Below are 19,968 nucleotides of genomic sequence, written 5' to 3'. Positions count from 1 at the left end.
CTCTAGGATTAAATTTTCCTTTAGAAGTACTTTGAGATCGTCTGCGGCACTGAGAATCGTTCCTTAAACGTGGTCTCGATATATGATAAATAGTCATTTCAGTAATTCGCTGTTCAAGGGATTGGATTTTTATTAATAGTTCTTTATTCAAGCAATTATCAGCTGCTGATATGCCAAAAATCTCATTAGAAGGTGTCATATCTGAAATCTTGTCAGCCATGATAGCCAATTTGGGTAATTCTTCGTCACTAACAAGTATTATATTACGCATAGAATCTGACAGTTTTTCTAACCATAACGTTTTGATTAAATTTTCGGACACATCCGATGTTGCAATTGGCTTGGTTTTAGGTTACCCAACTCAATTCCAGTTATAAGTTTTTTTATTCGAGTACTTTCACTTTCTTTAAATAAATCTAGACGCCTTGTTTTGGATTCTGAATATTTCGTATCAGAATTGCTTGTTACAATATCCCAAATATTTTCAACATATTTCGGTTCTAACTGCGACACTAAGTAGTTAAATTTGGTTTCCTCAGAAAGAATTCCACTTATTTTAAACTGGGCTTCCACTTGGAAAAACCAAATTTCAGGACGATCAATCCAAAACGGCGGAATTTTTACACTTACTTTGCATAGTTCATTTGTAGAATCTTTTACAACTTTCTCGTCATCAGGCATTTTTATTTCTTCAATCCGGGTCACCAGTTATTGGGAGCAAGACAGGCAAATATTAATTGTATCATTTATGTTGTTTGGATTTAATATAATAATATTCTACGTTCAGATATTTTTACAAAAGATTTTTATTTATCGCTTTTCTGCAACTCCTGCATTCCATCATTTTTTAGTTGTCATCGCAACCAACGTTGCCACAACCCGCAACACTAATCAAAACATACTTATGCGCTACAGAGTAAGCTATAAGCCACAACAACTTGTTGCAACGTGCATGAATATTGTTCTTGATTTACTATGTTTCTATGTCTAGTTTGGATTCGAATACGATTAAATAAAGATATATTTTAAATATACATTAAATCTGTTCAAGAAATGAAGAATAAATTAGTTATAAACCTATTCTCAGACCTACTGAATATACATAGAAAATTTCATCAAAATCGGTCAAACCGTTTCGGAGGAGCATAAACACTGAAACTGTGACCAGAGATTTTTATATATAAGATATATATATATATCACAATACAAATCCATAAATTTTGATCAGATACTCCTGGCATTAGGATTTATACAGCAGACTATAGATTAAAAAAAAATGTAAGCAATATTTATGAATAATAAAATGCGGCAATTCATGTATTTTGTAGATAAATTATCAAAGGAAAATTTTCCAAAGAAAATAATAAGTTTTACACTAGGGTTTACAGTTTGCTTCATAAGTGAATCAAACGAAAAATTTAATGAAATTCTGTGAAAGTGATACATTAAAGAAGAATTTTTCTTTGAGTCTTGACAAAGTATATATCTGAAAAAATTTTAAAACTTGTACCAGTATGTATTACATTTAAATACCACTTTTAATTTTTTTAAAAAAGTAACAAGAACCTTTTTGAAAACCTTCAATTAATATTTTAAAATCCAATACTGAATTTTTTATTCTTATTTTGAAGAAATATAACATTATTAATTGATGAAAATACCAAGATTTATTTACGGTTCTTACCTTCTAGAACATCTTCTTCTAAGTCTTCAACAGTAAATGTAAATTCATCAAATTTTCGCTTTCTTCTGTTCTCTCTCATTGTTCCAGACTCTGTGCGAATTGAAGTTCCCAACTTTATATTTATCATTGCAGTTAGTTCTGGTACAAAATGCATCAGCTCCAGCTCATCCACTAGCCTATATGTATTAAGTATAGATTCTTTCTTTTATATGTAAAGAATAAATAAAATAACAAATCACTGTTTTACTAAAAAAACTCAAGTTTGTGTCAAACATATATAGCATTATTATTGAATTCATGAAAGTTTCAAATTTTCAATTTACATAAATAACCATTACCCATTACAATGGCGATATTGTGAATGAAACATAAATTTTTAGAATTTTGAAACATTTTAAACTTAAAATGATTTCTGCCTGAATGTATTTTCATTTTTATGCTAATGAGCAGCTTTCTCTAAGATATTCTGAATTTGGATGCCACATTTGTCAAATCATAAAACAAACATAAGTAATAAGTTGTATAAATATTTCAACTTATGAAATAATTTCTCAAACTAAGAAGTCTAAAAAATTACTAATATTACAAGTATATTAATACCGCAGATATAACCAATGAAATTGAACAAACTATTTTTCTCCGTCTTCACATATTGTAAAGATTGGAATTACCTTTAGTACTATAAGAAAGATTTTTTCTATTTAATTTCTGGAGAACCTCTCATTTTTTCAGCAAATGATAAGTGCAGAATATTCTTAGCATGAAAAAATGATCATTGGTGTTCTGAACAATTAGCAAAACTTTCTTCCCACTATAGAAACACTTTACCAAGACGCTTTTCTGTTACAACAAAACAATGCTTCAAAACAAACCGCAAAAACACTTGATGATAATGAAATAAATATTTTAAAATGGCCTGTTTCATTTCCTGATCTCAGTAGTGCAGAGAGCAGATCAATATATGTCTTCAACTGAATGCAGAGTTATTTAAGCACAGTGATGAAGATCGTGCCAAAGCACAAAGTTCCATAGGATGCTTTACAACAACTTAGAAAAAGTGAACAAGCTAGCATATCTCAGCTTGGCGTAATAAACAATAATATGAACATTAGCAACGATAATGCAACATTCGAGGTATTTATACATAATACGGTTGCATCAAGAACCGGTTCGAAATATTCGGATAGTGCATATCATTAAAATAAAGAAACAGTAAAAAATTTAGTTGTATACATCATTCTCCGTAAAGTAAATATTTAAAGATTTATACCGAAAGGTACGTTTCTCTTCTAGAAAGGTAACAACCTTGAACTTCGATTTCACAATATAGTGAGTTAGGAAAAGACTTAATACATTTACATGATTTAAGATTGCACACCATGTTTTCTATTTTCTCAATTTTACATCAAATATCATGTTTTGTATTAATGTGATTTTAAAAAGAAACATCGAGATTCATAAATAAACAAACTCAAAATCAAACAGCACAATTCATATTCACCAATTTTAAGATTAAATGTTGAGATTTGTATTCGTGTGACTTAAAAATAATGCATTAAGATTCATATTCACACAATAAAAAAAATATATAATTTTTATTATTATAAAGTATTGGATTTCTATTTTCAGCAGTTTTTTTTACCAAACTTAATTCCAATGGTAAGAATCAATATAAAGTTCTATAAAAAAATAAAATTTTTTTAAAAATCCTTGATTTTTATACAAATTTTGCCAAACTGAGATGGTTGAAACTAGTTACAAGAGTTAATGAATGCGTGCAGAAAGTTTTTTAATCAAAGTTGTTCATTTTATTTAAGTCTGACAGAGAGTTTGAGGGGAATAAACTTTAAAAAAGTAGGAAAGAAGAGAGTTAAAGATACAATTGAAAATTTGGCAAAAATATGGGACAAAAACAGTTTTCAAGACTCTCAAGTCTCTTGCTGAATCTGTGCCAAGATGGCTACATGGTTATTATCTATAGGAGAAAGAATTTTCAACTTATTTATGTGTAAAATGTTGCATAAATGTAAGACATCTTGAAATGCATTTAATTTTTTATTTCTATTTTTGCTTGCTTAAATGAATAATTTTTCGAAAGTATCAAAATTTTTTTGGCTCCTTTCTAACAAATTTGACAGAAATAGTAAGGAATCCATATTTTAAATATTGATTGTTATAAATTCTTGTCAAGGATCTTTTTCTTAGCCTTATGCATTCAAATGTGTAGACAGAAAAGTTATGAGAAAATAATAGTACTTTTTATTAAAGATAAAACATTTTTGCAGCATGCAATGGTTTTCACATTTTAAGCAATTGTATTATGCAGAGATAGACGAAATCTCTAAAAGATTAATTATGATTGTAATAAAAAAATATAGTTCAGCACTTATGAACTTAACAAAATACATACCATTCAAAAACAACTCTTACAGTAGTACTACATCCTTTTACACAGGAATAAAGCAATCTGTACTTATTGAGATTAGCACCTTTGCAAACAAATGGCATAGCTGTTTGCTTGGATACTCCTAAAAATTAAATACATTATAGAATCAATTTACTTAATAATATATGTCTATAAAATTTAAAATTCAAATATTAAATGGACAAAAGAACAGTTAAAGAAATCAACATTAAAGTAATGGTTGCTCATTTTGCAGTAAAAAGTCAGCGATTTCTCTGAATTCAAGATGTTTAAAGGTTATTAATATTCAGAGTTGTTAACCATTAAAAGAAAAATGTTAAAAGTTTTAAACCTAGTTAAAATTCTTATGTTTAATGAATCTAGACAACATTAAAAGAAGATAATTTTAAGAAGAAATTATAATTATAGCTATTGTATCGCTATAAAAATAACAATAATAAGAGTTTACCAAGGTTTTCTTTAAAGTAATACCAACTGAAAGTTAAGTTCAACTGTTACATAAACTTGCCCTTACATTGAAAGAACCAAGAAAGTAACTGCCAGAAAAACAATTGATTTATCAAAAAAATTTTCTTTAGTAGACCTTAAATAAAATTCATGTGTTAATATATTGAATTCAGAGTGTTTTTTTCATACCTCCAGTTCTAGAGAATGTACACAATTTGACTTTTTGGATAGCCTGAACTTTTTCTTAAATTTTGATCAACATTAGACTGTATTTGGTTGTCTCTTAGCAACAATATCCACCGGAAAAGTAAATACTCTTCCAGTGAAAAATGTTGTTTCATAAAACTTTATGTCCTAGTTAATGAAATAAAAATTCCAGCAAAATATATATACAATAGACTCTTCATTAACTGGGATGTTTGGAAAATGCTTCGTCCTGGATAAGCAAATATCCTAAATAATCCAATTAATAAAAATTTTGATGAAAAAATTAACGAAAATGTAAAATTAATATACAATAAAACATTATTAACTAAATTAATTGAAAAGAAATATTTTTTTATGACTTATGTCACGCACAGTTTGATCACCAATTTCACACACAGGCTATAATGATTTAACTGTTTGTCCATTTTCTGACTGCCAGCTTTTGATTTATACTAAAAACAACTTTTTTGCATCTTGACATGTAAAGCATCTGGAAAAATTTAATCTGAATAACACTTATACTGTGATGTGGATTGAATTATATCTCACCCTGTCTTGTCAAGCCAGACTTCCATAATGGAAGCAAAACTGGTTGACTGCAAGAGCCCAATTAAATAGGAAGAAAGGGTTAAGTAGAATGCAGTTTTCCAGCTTATTTTAACAGCTGCAATATGCATTTTTTTTTGGGGGGGGGTCGTCTTGAATAATTTGTGACAGGGAAAATCTGATCCCAGTGTATCAAGAGTCTACTGCATTATAAAGTAGAAAAGGAATAACTACTGCCTGAGGCCTTTGTAAGATGGAAGATATACAACACTGCATAGTCAACAATTTTTTGCAATACTACGTATTCACGCTTTTCTTGACTAAGTAGTAACAACTCTAAAAAGGTTGAAATCAAATTATGTTTATGCAAAAGTTTGATCAGGGGGTTGTAAAAGTGCTGGAGAGTTGCTGGCAACATCATACTAGATGGCGATATATTATCATCCATGAATATTTCATCTGAAATAAAATACATAGCTGTAGTAATTTTATAGCAAAAAAAAAAAATAAATAAATAAAAAATAAATAAATTAATAAATAAATAAAAAATTGTTCACACAAATGATTATTCAACAAATTTACAACAGAGCATTTTAAAAGAATTTATGTCAAATGTTTGATTTTAAATAATCTATATACAGTCAGACCTGTTTTTCTCTAATCTAACAGGAAAGGCGAAAAATTCAGAGATAATTCGACTTATGCAGGTACTTTAAATAAAAATTAAATTTAATTCAGAAATTCTATTAAAGTGCTTTAACTATTTTTAGTAGAAAAATATAAACATTTCTGTAAATTAATTGCACCACATATTTTTTTTTTTAAAAATAAAAACTGATAATTGAAATTTAAAAAATTAAAATGGAAAAATGTTTGAACATATATTTTGAAGCCTTGATTGCTTTGAATGTATCTTATTTTGTTTTAATAAATAAATAGGTAATTAAAGTATTATTTTGGTTGTTCAATATAATTTTAAAGTTCTAGAGCATTTATTTTAACATTTTCAAATCTGAACAAATTTTCTCACAAACCAAATAGGCAGATTATTAAGCAGATTACCGACTTTTGATAATTAAATAAAAAGCATATTATTATAAAATGGAAATAATGCCAAGTAAGTGTCAAATAAATTTTTTAATTCTTTTTTGAATAATAATAAACTCACTGGTTAAAGAACATTTATTCCATGCATCATACAATATATTATCGTGTTTTGTAATAATTTAACAAGTTACATGAATCCTAACAGGATTAATCTACGAGAAATAATTATTAAAATCCTAATATGAAGTAAAAATAGATTGAAAATTAGAAAATAAAAAAAAAGAGCTATAAATAAACATTCTTTGATTCTTTTTTGAATAATAATAAGCTCACTGATCAAAGTACATTAATCCGATGCAATATAGGATATATTATCTTGTTTTGTAAGAATTAATAAAATCCTAATAGGAAGTAAAAATAGCTTAAAAATTAGAAATGAAAAAAGAAGAGCTACACATAAAAATTCTTTTTTGAATAATAATAAGCTCACTGATCAAAGTACATTTATCCTATGCATCACAGGATATATTAACTTGATTTGTAATAATTTAACAAGTTACATGAATCATAGCAGGATTAATTTAAGAGAAATAATTTACGTGTTACATGAATCCTAACAGGAAGTAAAAATAGATTAAAAATTAGAAGACAAAAAGGAAGAGCAATATATAAAAATTCTTTGATTTTTTTGAATAATAATAAGTTCACTGATCAAAGTACATTTATCCCATGCATCATAGGTTATATTATGTTGTTTTGTAATAGTTTAACAAGTTACATGAAACCCAACAGGATTAATCTACGAGTAATAAATAATAAAATCCTAATCGAAAGTAAAAATAGATTAAAAATTAGAAGACAAAAAGCAGGAGTCTGTCCAGACATTTTGTAAAAGGTCCGCTTTTCGTGAAAAAATTACTCACATTCTTTCAACCAGGGTCCGCTTTTATGAATTTGTGCAAATAGGGTCCATTATTGCAAAAAAAAAAAAAAACTTTTTCAAGGAGTTTTTAAGTTGTAAAGACATACAAGATTATGCTCAACTAATAAATAATAATTAAAAAAATTATAATTAAAAAAATTAAATTTTAAAAAATAAACAACTGCTGCTTCTAAATTAGAGATGCAACATACAAATATTTGGTATTTAGCTTATACTGTTGAACGCAGAATATTAATTTTGGATGAATAATGGAAGAATCGTCTGCCGAAGACAAAACTTAATTCGTTTACATCCATCTTTCTTGTTTTCTGGGTTTATTCGATTCAGTTTTGTAATAACTAAATAAATTACACAAATCATAACAGGATTAATTTCAGAGTTACATGATGCAGGATGTAAAATAGATAAAAGAATTAGAAAAGAAAAAGAAAGTGCTATAGGATCTCTTGAAAGTTTTTAAGCTATCTTCTGGTTATAAATTAAAAATTGGCAACTTTAGTATTAAAACTAGAAGAGATTTATAAAGAACAATCAAATGAAAAATAAGTGTAAATGTAATGAGTGATTTTTTTAAGAGAAGAAACTAAATATTATGTTGCTTTGAAAAATTTTATTATTGAAAAAATTACCTTCAGTGATCATTGCTTGGACATCATACAATGTAATAAAATTTTCCACAAGTATGTCTAAAAATTTCCTTTGAGATCTGGAAAAAAAAATTTATACAAATATATAAAACAAATTTAGCTTCTGAAAATATATTTTAGAACAAATTCATAAATTTGTTTTAGTCTCAAAAAGGTTACAATACAATAAAATATAAAATGAAAATTAATATTCAAGAATAAACACAATACTATTCGTTCTTCCGAAGTTGTAACAGAAAAGTTTTAGAGGCGGTCATTAACAAAGGTTTTACTATTTAATGAAAATAACTAATTCATATTTAAAATTTTTTTTAAATACCAATTCGAATAAACAATTTGAACAGGAGGACTAAAAACAAATTTGAACCTGACAGTTTAATTAAACTAAAAAACATTATTCAATTTATACAATTAAGACACTTGGCATATAAAGAGATGGATGAAAATGGGAGTTAAGAAAATGAAACCAACATTCAGAGGGAGTAAAAAGAGATGGATAGATGATGTAGCATAAGATTTAACTACAATAAAAATTTATAATTATTTTTAAGCAAACCAAGGCTACAAGTTATAGTGTCAAAAAAAAAAGGAGAATTCTGACTTTTTTTGCATTTAAATATAATTTGATAGCAAAAGATGATAAAGATTTTTAGAATTAATAAATAAATTTAGGAATTTTAGTGATCACGTCTAATAGACTTAGAAATAACAGTTTTTTTCTTATATAGATAAAAATAGTTTCAAAGAAAACAACAAAAACTATAATGTTTAATAAATACTTACTTTGGTTTTCTTAAGATTTCATCGATTTTCAACAAAACCTTATCTCTCGCACCTGTATGAACCATCTCTTTGTCTTCTATACCTTCTTCTACAATATTTGCAACCATCTAAAAATAATGAAGTTAAGCGTTTATATGCATCTCAGTGTTTCGTCAGTAAAATAAATAAACAAATTAAAAAGAACTTCGCGCAACAGTGCATATTCTCTAAAACATGTAGTTATAATTATTACAAAGTAAACAACATTAGTTATAATTTAAACTTCAATTTTTATTACAGTTTAACGAAATTATAGTATTAAATAATCCAGTTATAATTCAAGAAAATAATTATAACTAATTTATTAAAACAACTTAGTTATAACTTAAGAAAGATACATATATTTAGTAATTTTACTTCTATTTATATATCTTCTCTATGACTTGTTTTAAAATTTAATAACTAATTGTACCATCAATTAGTATTAAATTGTACATGATATATGACAACCATAAAAAAACCATTGTTTGATATTATTAGATTTCAAATCAGCAATTTATATTAGAAGTTACAGAAAAACAAATTAGAAGGATCAATTAATTTTGAGTCTCTTTGTCAAAAGTTGGTATCTTCCAGTTGCGAAAACAGTCTACTCTGATTCTAATTTTGTTAGCTGATTAGTTCCTTCAGATATCAAATTTTGTGCAACAGTCATCTCCACAATGTTTTGCGTTGCTGTAGCTTTTTTCAACCTTTCTGTTTCTTCCTTTATGAGACCTAAAGTTAATTCTTTATTTTATTTCGATTCATTGATTATTTTTGCCAATCTGCAAATTGAAATCACTTTTTCTTTTTTCTTTCCTTTCTAGTGTTTCCTTTGCAATTTTTTCATTTCCTTTTTTATGCTTATCTTCCTCTTATTTCAATTTGCTAATTTATTCTTGAAATGATCTGATGAGATTCCTTCACTACCCTCAATAGTGTTGTTTTTTTAGGCACCTTCAACACTCCTCTATAATTTTGAATGGTTTGACTCGCATTTCGTGGTGACTAACATGAAGCATAGCTTTATTTATCGAAAAACCTCTCTCAGGATCAGAATTCCCATGTGGCAAAATTAAAACAGTTTTGATAAATGTAATTAAATTTTCATATTTTAGATTATTGCTTTTGTCTTTCAAAAGAAACAATTCTCTCCAATATCCATCTACTCGCTTTATTTCAAATAAATCCGATAATTTTTCACGGGCAGTAACGTAAAAAATAAGAAGTTTCCATTCTTCCCTGACATTATCAATAAATTCATTGGAAAAGTTTAAATAACGAGATATTCTTGTAATTGCATGGAAACCTTCTGAGTTATCATTGGAAATTCTTGGTTGAAAAATTTCTAAGTTTTTAAAAAACCTATCAAAAAAGGGTAAATTTGATTTCAAATAATTAACTGCTTTATTCAATGCAAAACGAGCATTCAGGAGAAAATTATTCCTTTCACTTAGTGCTAATTTAATTAAAAAAACCTTTTGCGGACATAACTTATTTAGAGTGAAGATTATTTCTTCCAATTTTTACCATTATTAATTTGAATGTCCCTTAAATATGTGTCTTCCTAGTTGCAACAATGTAATCTTTTATGAATTGCATCATAACTTGTCTGATCAGCTTATTCATTCAACTAAACAGCAAATGTATTTTTTCAGTGATTTGCTTTGAAAACATAAAGAGAAGGCTCTTTTAAATTCTCACAGATACATTTATATTCGCTCCAAGTACTTAGTTGCTTAAGGTAAAAAATTTAAGAAATATTCTGAGACATTTGCCCATTGCTCAACTAGCTGCTGAGCAACAGTTTCGACTGTAAGCCATCCACTATTAATATAATCAATAAAAACTGAGCAGTCATTTCTTCCATATGTTTAAAATCTTCCCCGCGTACAGCACTGTTCGTTAGAAAATATATATATCATTGGCGAACTCATCAAAGTTTATTTCTAAAAAAATTAAAAAAAACTTTAAACGCATTATTTGTCACATGAAAATTGCAGGTGCCAATTAACAATAATATATTTGGACCAATTTCTTCAGAAAATTACTTCATCACACTTTTGTTAATATTAGGATTATCCATTGAAAGACATATTACTTCATTCAATCAGGGGTAATTGTGAACCCAAGTCAAAATTCTGGGAAATTAAAAAAAAAAAAAAAAAAAAAAAGAGAACAAGAGAGAGAAAAAAAGAAAATCATTAAAGTTCCAGGCTAGCTATTAATGACAATAATAACAATAANTTTCTTCCTTTTTCTCAATATTTCTTAGTTTACTTAAAATATATTTAAAATTTTACACATACCTATGGACCTGGAGAAGTAATTAAACAGGGTTCCCACTCTTTTATCAAAGCAAAAATTAAGGACTTTTATCAAAAAAATTAAGGACTTTTTTTCCAGAAATTAAGGACCTTAAAAATTGCATAATTATCAATAATTTATCATCAAATAAAACATTATAGATTAATAATAATAGATTAAAAAATGGAATAGCTTTTCTTCAACTCGGTCATCCTTTTAAAAAAAACTAAATAAAGAAATGTTTAATACAAATAATCTGTGTTTAATTAAAATTAAATTGCATTTAATCACCTCACGCAAGCTTTTAAGAATATAAAGAAAAACTCAAAGAATACAGATTAAACAAGATTTTCTATTTTAAAAATAGAAAAAAACTAAGTAAACAGATAGAAATATATAAATTAAGATGGTAAATTCATTAAATTAATAAAAATATTATTTTGAGTGACTAATACTAAACCAAGGCAAAAATAAACAAACAAATATAACTTTAATTATTTTAAACTAAGTAAAACCTAATTATAATAAGCTAAAGATTTATTAAAATCACAAAATATAAAAAAGTTTATGATTAAAATCAGAATATATTTAGTACCTAACAAACAGGAAAAAAGAAATAAATAAAGTACAAGGAAAGCTTATCAATTAAGAACTGAGAAACAGAAATGATTGTTAAAATAAGAGATAACATAAATATTGAAACACAGGACAAGGCAGGTCATCAATTGAAATAAAAATGAAAAAATTCCATATCTAAAAATTGAAAATGTAATGAAATAATTCAGTACAAAATTTATTGTGAATGAAGAGAAAAAAAAAACGTAGTGGAATCAGAAACATTTATAAAAGGAGATAAAAATCTTTATAAAATAGTCTGCTTTTAGTTATAAAAAATTGTATGCTTACACTGATAAGCAATACTGCACCTCTGAGGAATTAGAATTTATTCAATTAAAAAGTATTGTGTCTTGTATAGATATTGAAGGAACTAAAATAATCAACGATAAAAAAAAATTTTTTTTGTAATAATTAAAGTATTGTCTGAAATTATAAAACAATAATTTGTCAAATAAATCAAAGGTAATGAAAATTGGATGCAAATATGGATTATATATATATATATTACTTATTATAAAATAGGGAATAATGAATAGTGATTTGGTCGAATAGTCAAATATCTGGCCAAATAAAACGGCCGCCTACCCAGTGATCAAACAACATTTAAAAAAAGAAAATCCTCAAGAATTTTTATTGTTTATGTAAAAATAGGCCTGGGCATTGTAAGAAATTTTATATCATGATAGATCGTCAGTCAGACATCGCGATGTATCGCAATTTAACATATGTTTAAAATTTATCAATCAGAGATCTTTAAATCAATCAATAATAAATTTATAACAAAAGAAAATGTTAATTCTAAAAAAAATTGATTCTATAACATCAATAGCATTGCTTAATTTTTTCAATTAAAATAAAGATGGATTGACTTAAGACTGTCTTAAGGATTGACTTGTTTTAAAGTAAAAACAAACACAAGCTTTATTTTAAATTTTTTAAATTAAAAACGACTTAGATTTTTTAAAAATAATAATAAAACTGTTACAAAATATTTTACATACATTACAAATTAAAAAAAAAAGAAAATGTCCACTTAAATAAAACATTTTTTAAATTATTTGTTGGAAAAAAAAATGTGCTTTTGAAACATTGTTAGGCTTTTGTTAATTACTTATTTAAAATAATAAAGTTGTATTGACTAATGGTCAAATGGTTTTAATGTAAGTTTTTTTATTTATTTATTATTATTTTCCTTTCTGAAAATGAAATAGACTAAAGATTTAAATGTTTAAAAATAATACTCACTATCTGACAAATTATTAAACGAACATGTATTGAAGGGATTTTTAAAAAAATATAGATATATATTCTATATTTAAGAGCACTATTGTTAAATTATTGAAAAGCGTTAAAACATTGCTTAACTTTTTATTTATTTTAAAAAAATTTAGTCATTTTAACTAACAACCAAATTAAAAAAAAAAAAAAAAAAGAAAGAAAGAACACAAACTCTGTTTCAATTTCCTCAAAAATAAAAGCAAATTAATTAAATGTAGGCTTTGTTCTAATTTTTTTAAACTAAAAGCGACTGAAGATTTATTGGTTTAAAAGCTAATCAAATTATTATACTTAAAAAACTAAACTCAATGGCGCGACAGCCCATAGAGGGCCAAGGCCTACTATGCCCATCTTAGTTTTCTTAACCTTGGGCTCTGGGGTGCAACGTGAATTAAATATATTTTTTAAAAAAAATTACTTTTTATGACAAAATATAAATTACTTAAATACAAAATATATAAAATATTAAATTGTATCACTTTTAAAAAAATTGTGGATATTTTCCCAAGATAAAAAAATTGTTCCAACCAACTAGTGATACTAGGTATTAAGGACTTTTAAGGACCGTGAATCAAAATTAAGTACTTTTAAGGGCCCTTAATTTTCAAAATAAAAACTAAGCAGTTTTTAAGGACTTTTAAGGAGCGTGGGAACCCTGTTAAAATTTACAAATATGTCTTTCTTTTTTGAGTTTATGATTATAACAACTATTTACTGATAAAATATGAATATTAATCATGAATATGAGCTTATAAAGTATCTCTCTGGCTCTCCCTTACAAACAAATAAAATAAACTGTGTTTTTAAGTTCCACCTTTGAAAATTTGATTTCCTGAAGCTTCGGTGATCAATGATTTTTTTAAACTTCTGAACCTTCGATATCCGGAAACTTCCGGATCACTGTTAGCGAAAAATTCGGAAATCCGCATTTTTCCGGAGCACAATCAGCCATGTTCAATGGAATCTTATAAGTAAATAACACATCCAAGAGTTCATTTAAAATAATATTGGCTGTAGCATGGCCTAAAAATAAACTTTTTAACTATCTACATAATACCAAATTAAACTCAGTTGACCAATATCTGGCATATACATCTAGTTGCTGCTTGTTCTGCATATTTGTACTTTCATCAAACGCTAATGTTATTTTTGTTGCATTCTCAATATCCTTCATTAAAAGATTTTCAAAATCTTTCGATATACCATGGTTTAATATATAGGAAGTTTTTTTCCTTATTTAAGTTGCATTGCCGACGCTATGGGTGAATCTGGAAACATTACTTTGAATAAATCGGCTGTATCTTTACAAGATTTAAAAGAAATATTTTTCTCAGCTGCATGCAAACACCGTAAAGTTTCAGCTTTCAAAATTTGATTTTTCTGGCTAAGAAAAGTGGTATCTCTATTTTTATTTTGCACCCAATTAAATATTGTTGCTTAACCACTTCCTTTAAATCTTTCATAAAATTTCCGATCATGTTTTTCCCCTTTATAACGCGGTCGTACTTGCGTGACTCCACTTCCCGATACTTTGAAAGCTTTGCAGCATAAACTGCACTTCGCGGAATAAACATCTCCAGTCACAGACTACAACCATTCTTTTAGAAAATTAATATCGAGTTCTATTTTAAACCAATCTGTCTGAAATTTTGTTCCTTCTTTTCCCACAGTATCAATTCATAAATAACAAATAAACCACGATGGACAAAGACAGACAGGTGGGGACTGGCACGTGACGTCTTAGAAGGGAAAAAAAACCATATAATGAAACAAACAACAAACACTCGCCTGAATGTCAGCACACTGCCCCACGTCTCTCTTCACCCTCCTCTCCTTGCACACGATGACGTGAACAAATTACAGTGAAACCCCGATTTCATGTTTTCTGTCGGACTAGTGATAAAAAACGCTCGAAACGGAATAACGTAAAATCGGGGTTAAAAAAAATCTATGCATATTTTTAAAAATTGACACCCACCAGTTAAATTAATGGAAAAAATGAGTAATCTTTACTTGCTTTTCGTTTCTAGCTACAATTTCGTATACAGCTCGTTCAATACTAACAATTTTTCGCAACTTTGCTTCTTGATTTACATTTGCAAGTAAAAATTGTTTTAGAGTTTTTATACTTTGTATAGCTTGATCAGCTGTTGGCACGTCTTCTGTTATTTCATCTTCATCGTCATCAACTCTATCGTCAGAATCAGGCATTAAATCACTAATGGAAGGGATTTCTGAAGTAATGACGTCTGTGTCACAGTCGATGCATGCATCATCGACTTCCGGAAGATCCTTAATTTCAGACACGCTACCTTCTTCTTCTTCCAAAACAACAGTGCTCTCCTCCTCCGATATTGAAAATCCTGCTTTATTGAATCCATTGATAATGCATTTTTGGTCAACACTGTCCCAAGCTGAAGATATCAAATAAAGAGCCTCAAGAACATAAATTTTTTCCTTAGAAGCATCCTGAAAGTCACCAGAATCAAGAAACATTAGAGATTTTCTAACCAGTCGGTAACTCTCTTTAAATGATCGTATAGTTCCTAAATTCAGTGGTTGAAGTTTGCTCGTACAGTTAACTGGAAAAAACTCTATTCGCACGTTTTTCAATTTAACGTTTAAATGAGCAGTGCTGCATTGGTCTAGGAATAAAATTATGTTGCGCTTTTGAAAACTCATTTTCTTATCCAGTTTCCGAAGAAAAATTTTAAATAATGCTTGCGTCATCCATGCTTTTTTGTTTGAATCGTAATCGGTAGGAAAACTTTTGATATTTTTGAAACACCGTGGTTTCTCTGCTCTACTGATCGCAAGAGACGTTAACTTTTGGCTTTCATCGGCATTTGCACAGAGCAAAACAGTCAAGCGCATTTTTGAAAGCTTTCCTCCATGGCAATTTTCACCTTTAATTGTCAATGTCTTCTTTGGCAATAGGTTGAAAAACAATCCCGTTCGTTAAATATATCACTTGGATTATAGCCCTTTAATAAATTTGGCAGAGGTTCTTCTTTCCACTGTTGTCATATCCACACTATCGGATTCTCAACTGATAGATTTGAAGCATCAATTGTTCCTCTTTTTTTAATCGATCGATCCAGCCATTTGATGCACTGAAGCCTTGGAGTTTAAGCCTTTCAGCAATTTCAAGCGCCTTTCTCTCAGGATGGATCCATTTATAGGAATCTTTGCTGCTCTGTCTTCCTTGAACCAGTTCATTAAATTTTTTTCTAACTCATCATACGGAGATGTTTTTAAGGTTTTTCTCTTCTTGGCAATTTTTCCGAGTTTTTCAGCGTTTAGTTCTACTGAAACTTCTTGCTTTAAAATCATTTGCAAAGTTGAATAAGCAGTACCCAAAGATTTAGTAAGATCAACTTTAGTGCCATGAAATTCTTTAGCTTTTTTCGACGAATTCAGCCTTTTCGGCCAGAGAAAAGCATTTTCGTTTCGACATCTTCTTTCGAGAAAAGAACACGATCACTGAAGTTTCGAAAATGAAAAAAAAAATATGCTATAGCTTTCAAACTTAAACAAAACCGACTGAAAATCTCATTTGGTATGTTAGGACGGAAAAAAAATGAGTAAAACCATTTTGAATAGAATAATTTTTTTTTTTTATCTGTTTGTAGAAAATCGCATCAAGCGGGATTTTCATAAAAGGGGTAATGCAAAATCCGGGATTTTTTAACATTATCGGTACAGGCAATTTTCACGGATCAGCAGAAAATGACGTAAGAAGCGGCATAACATATGAAACGGACAACGTAAAATCGGGGTTCCACTGTATGTTCAAAAAGAAAGAAGCAGCTTTTTCCCTTTATCTGTGATTTTCCCCCATAACTTTAATTATTAAGTTACACCAGTAAAATTTTATCAGACTTTTAGGAATTTTAGGGTGAACATGATCTCTGTTAATCTTTAAAAAAGGCAGTATTCATGCAATATTTATGAAATTATATTTTTAATAACATAAATACATATAGATCATTAAATGTAACTCAATTGGTATCAATTATAGGAAAATAAGGCTATTTCAAATAGACACATGATATTAGATTTACTTTAGAGCAGTACCGTTTTAGAAAAGGCTATAATACGATTGACCAAATCTTATATTTTTGCCAGAGTGTAAGAGACGCTCAGAATATGCGGCCCACTAATCATACTGTGGCTGCATTCTTGGATTTAACAAAGGTTTTTGACAGAGTGTGGCGAAATAAGCTATTAATCAAGCTTTTTGATGACTTTAGAATTAGAGGTAACGCTCTCCCCTGGATTTCTGATTATTTAAGGGCCAGAACCATCAGAGTTAAATTCAATATGACCCTCTCAAGAAATTTTAGACTAGGCCAAGGAGTCCCCCCAGGGTTCCGTCTTGGGACCTCTGCTCTTCTGCCTATTTTTTGCTGGCATTGAAAAGGTGATCTCTAAGAGATGCAATGTTGGTATTTTTGCCGATGATGCCGTCCTCTGGCACTCTAGCGCTGACATTAAGACTATTGAAGGCAATATCAACCTCACTCTAAAAGATGTGAGTGACGTTTGCTCAAAAACACAAACTGGTTCTTAACTCATCTAAATCTGTTGTTAGTTTTTATACTACCAATAGGCACATATACAATTATAAACCTACTATTTGTTTTAATGGTCAAAATTTGCCTTATGAAAAGAATGCAAAATATTTGGGGTTTATTATGGACCAGCAGATTCTTGGCAATAAGCACATCGAACTGCTGGAATCGAGGTGTAGAAAGAGGTTAAATATTCTAAAATATATTTCTGGGCAAGACTGGGGAGCAGCTGCTACAGCTTTGAAATTAACTTACACTGCACTTATTAGACCCATATTGGAATAAGGGGCACCTATTTACTCCTGTGCTTCAGAGACAAACCTGAATAGATTGGAAAGAGTTCAAATTAGTGCTGCAAAAATTATTACAGATTTGAGACGTAGCTGTCCAGATAAAATTGTTCTATTTGAATCTGACCTCCAGCTGTTATACATGAGAAGGAACTCCAGTCTCAAGAAATACTACAATAAGCTTATCAGTTTTGGTGACCAGAACAGAACCTCTTACTATCTCAAAAATTGAAAAAATAACCATAGACTGAAGAGAAACAGTCCCTTCTCATTGGGTGCTCAGCCAGAGTTACTTTCCACTTTCAATGAGGTCTTTGCAGAGTGCAAAAAAATGTTTATGGACCTCTGGAGAGTTCCTCCTCCGCATAGTTGGTATTTCAGAAAATGACCTGGAAGTGCCTTGTTTTTTGAGGGACCTAGAAGCCAGCAGACTTGTTTATCTCGCTTTGCAAGTGGTCACTTGAGGTGTCTCTCGTATGTTCAGGGGCAAAAGACTTTTGGACTTTGCACTAAATGTAGGAATGCTTCGGCCTCGCCCGAGCATATTCTTAACTGTATCGATTTTAAGATCTACGAGGTTTTTTTCAAAACCTCATCTGTTTTTTAGACTTTCTGGACATTTTTGGACTTATGGAATTGGTCTAATTGGGAAGGATCTCTTGGGGATTAGAAACAACACAACAGATTTACTTTTATTTTATTTTACACTTCATGCGGACGGTTTACATGCTTCATATTGGGATTTTTCACAGCAGAAATGTTAGGATAGGGCGTACAGTATTATAGTAGTGAAATTATAAAAAAGCCACAAAAATTCAGATGCCACACATTTTATTTAGGGATTCTTAAAAGGAATTGATTGCAATGTCATCAAAAATGGTAAATTTAATTATCTACGCCATACGGATTGCAGGAAATTTTCAGGATTTTCTTAATACGTATATTTCTAGCAATTGTTACCCAGTAACTCAGAAAAATGGCCTTTTTATGGCTCTTTGTTAAAGAACTATTTCGAAGTATTAAAATTAATAAGAGAATCTATTTAAGCTATATATTTATATAACAAGACTGGTATGAGACATTTTATATTACATAGAAACTCAACAAAACTTGATTTTCATTTTTTAAAAACATGGCAGATGAATTTACAGAGGTTCAATTAAAAGCATTAATTAATTTTTATTACTCAAGATATTTAGCATTATAACATTATTAGAATAAATTTATCTATCCTTATACTGTAACTAACCAGCTAACACATGATTTTATATATACAAAAACAACTTTATGAAACTGAAACTCCCTTTATTTATGATAGTCCTAATTAAAGCATTTCATGTTTAAGCCTAAAAAACAATAATAAACAAAGCTGAAATATTAGAGCAACTCCAAAATCTGCTTTTCACATGCAATTTTGAAGTTAAAATAGGTATTCACATATAATTATAGATATCAAGAAATATAAGTGAAACACATGTAAAAGTAAGTACTCAAGTAAAATTACTTTAACAACATCAAAGAAATTTAACAAGTACAAATGGTTAAAACTAGGAAAGGTAACTATCAAGTATAACTATTTATGATAAAAAAAAAGAATAGTTATAAATTTAAAAGCTTGTTATAATAAACTTGATTTGATACAGTTTGTTTGGTAAAATTTGAAAAAATTTAGTCAGTAATACCTGATATTGAAGTAATTTGTAATCTTCCAGTAATTCCACAATAGGTGCTTCATCAACAAATTTTATTATAGCACATACACGAGATTTCTCGGGAAGCCAAAATATCTTTTCAAGATATGCCATAATAGTTTCATAAGCCATGCGAAGTATTGGGAGAGTTGGGTGAAATCCATGAGTACTATTATGACGAATATCAACAATCCAAGGTGGGATATTTCTCTATGAATAAATAAATAAACTTATGAGCAGGGTTCATACAGAGATCAGAAGAAGAAATCAAAGGAGTACTCAAGGAGTACAAAATTTAAAAACTTTGTGTAAAAGATAACTAGACAGTTTTTTTTTTTAAATTAAAAAGCAGTTATTATAAAGAACTTTCAAAAATGTATATTTTGCATAAGATATTCTTTTCTAGCCATTTTGAAATAAATTTTGACTTTGTCAAACTTCATCAAGAAAAATAAAGTTA

The 19,968-nt window shown here is 28.5% G+C and overlaps 1 protein-coding gene across 1 annotated transcript in view; it reads right to left on the bottom strand.

Moving 5' to 3' along the window:
* The window catches only part of LOC110282188 (uncharacterized), a gene marked incomplete in the record, with an annotated part of 32,756 nt that overhangs the window by 2,348 nt on the left and 10,440 nt on the right, over nt 1-19,968 (bottom strand). The window contains 6 exon segments of the mRNA XM_071183142.1: nt 1,685-1,860; nt 4,095-4,212; nt 5,544-5,768; nt 7,929-8,005; nt 8,730-8,836; nt 19,500-19,718. Of these exon segments, the coding sequence (XP_071039243.1) occupies nt 1,685-1,860; nt 4,095-4,212; nt 5,544-5,768; nt 7,929-8,005; nt 8,730-8,836; nt 19,500-19,718 (922 nt within the window).

This window comes from Parasteatoda tepidariorum, chromosome 7 (assembly GCF_043381705.1).
Source record: "Parasteatoda tepidariorum isolate YZ-2023 chromosome 7, CAS_Ptep_4.0, whole genome shotgun sequence".
NCBI classification, from domain to species: Eukaryota; Metazoa; Arthropoda; class Arachnida; order Araneae; family Theridiidae; genus Parasteatoda; species Parasteatoda tepidariorum.
Note: the sequence above shows the minus strand (reverse complement) of the source record. Positions and strands in the feature narration are given on the sequence as shown.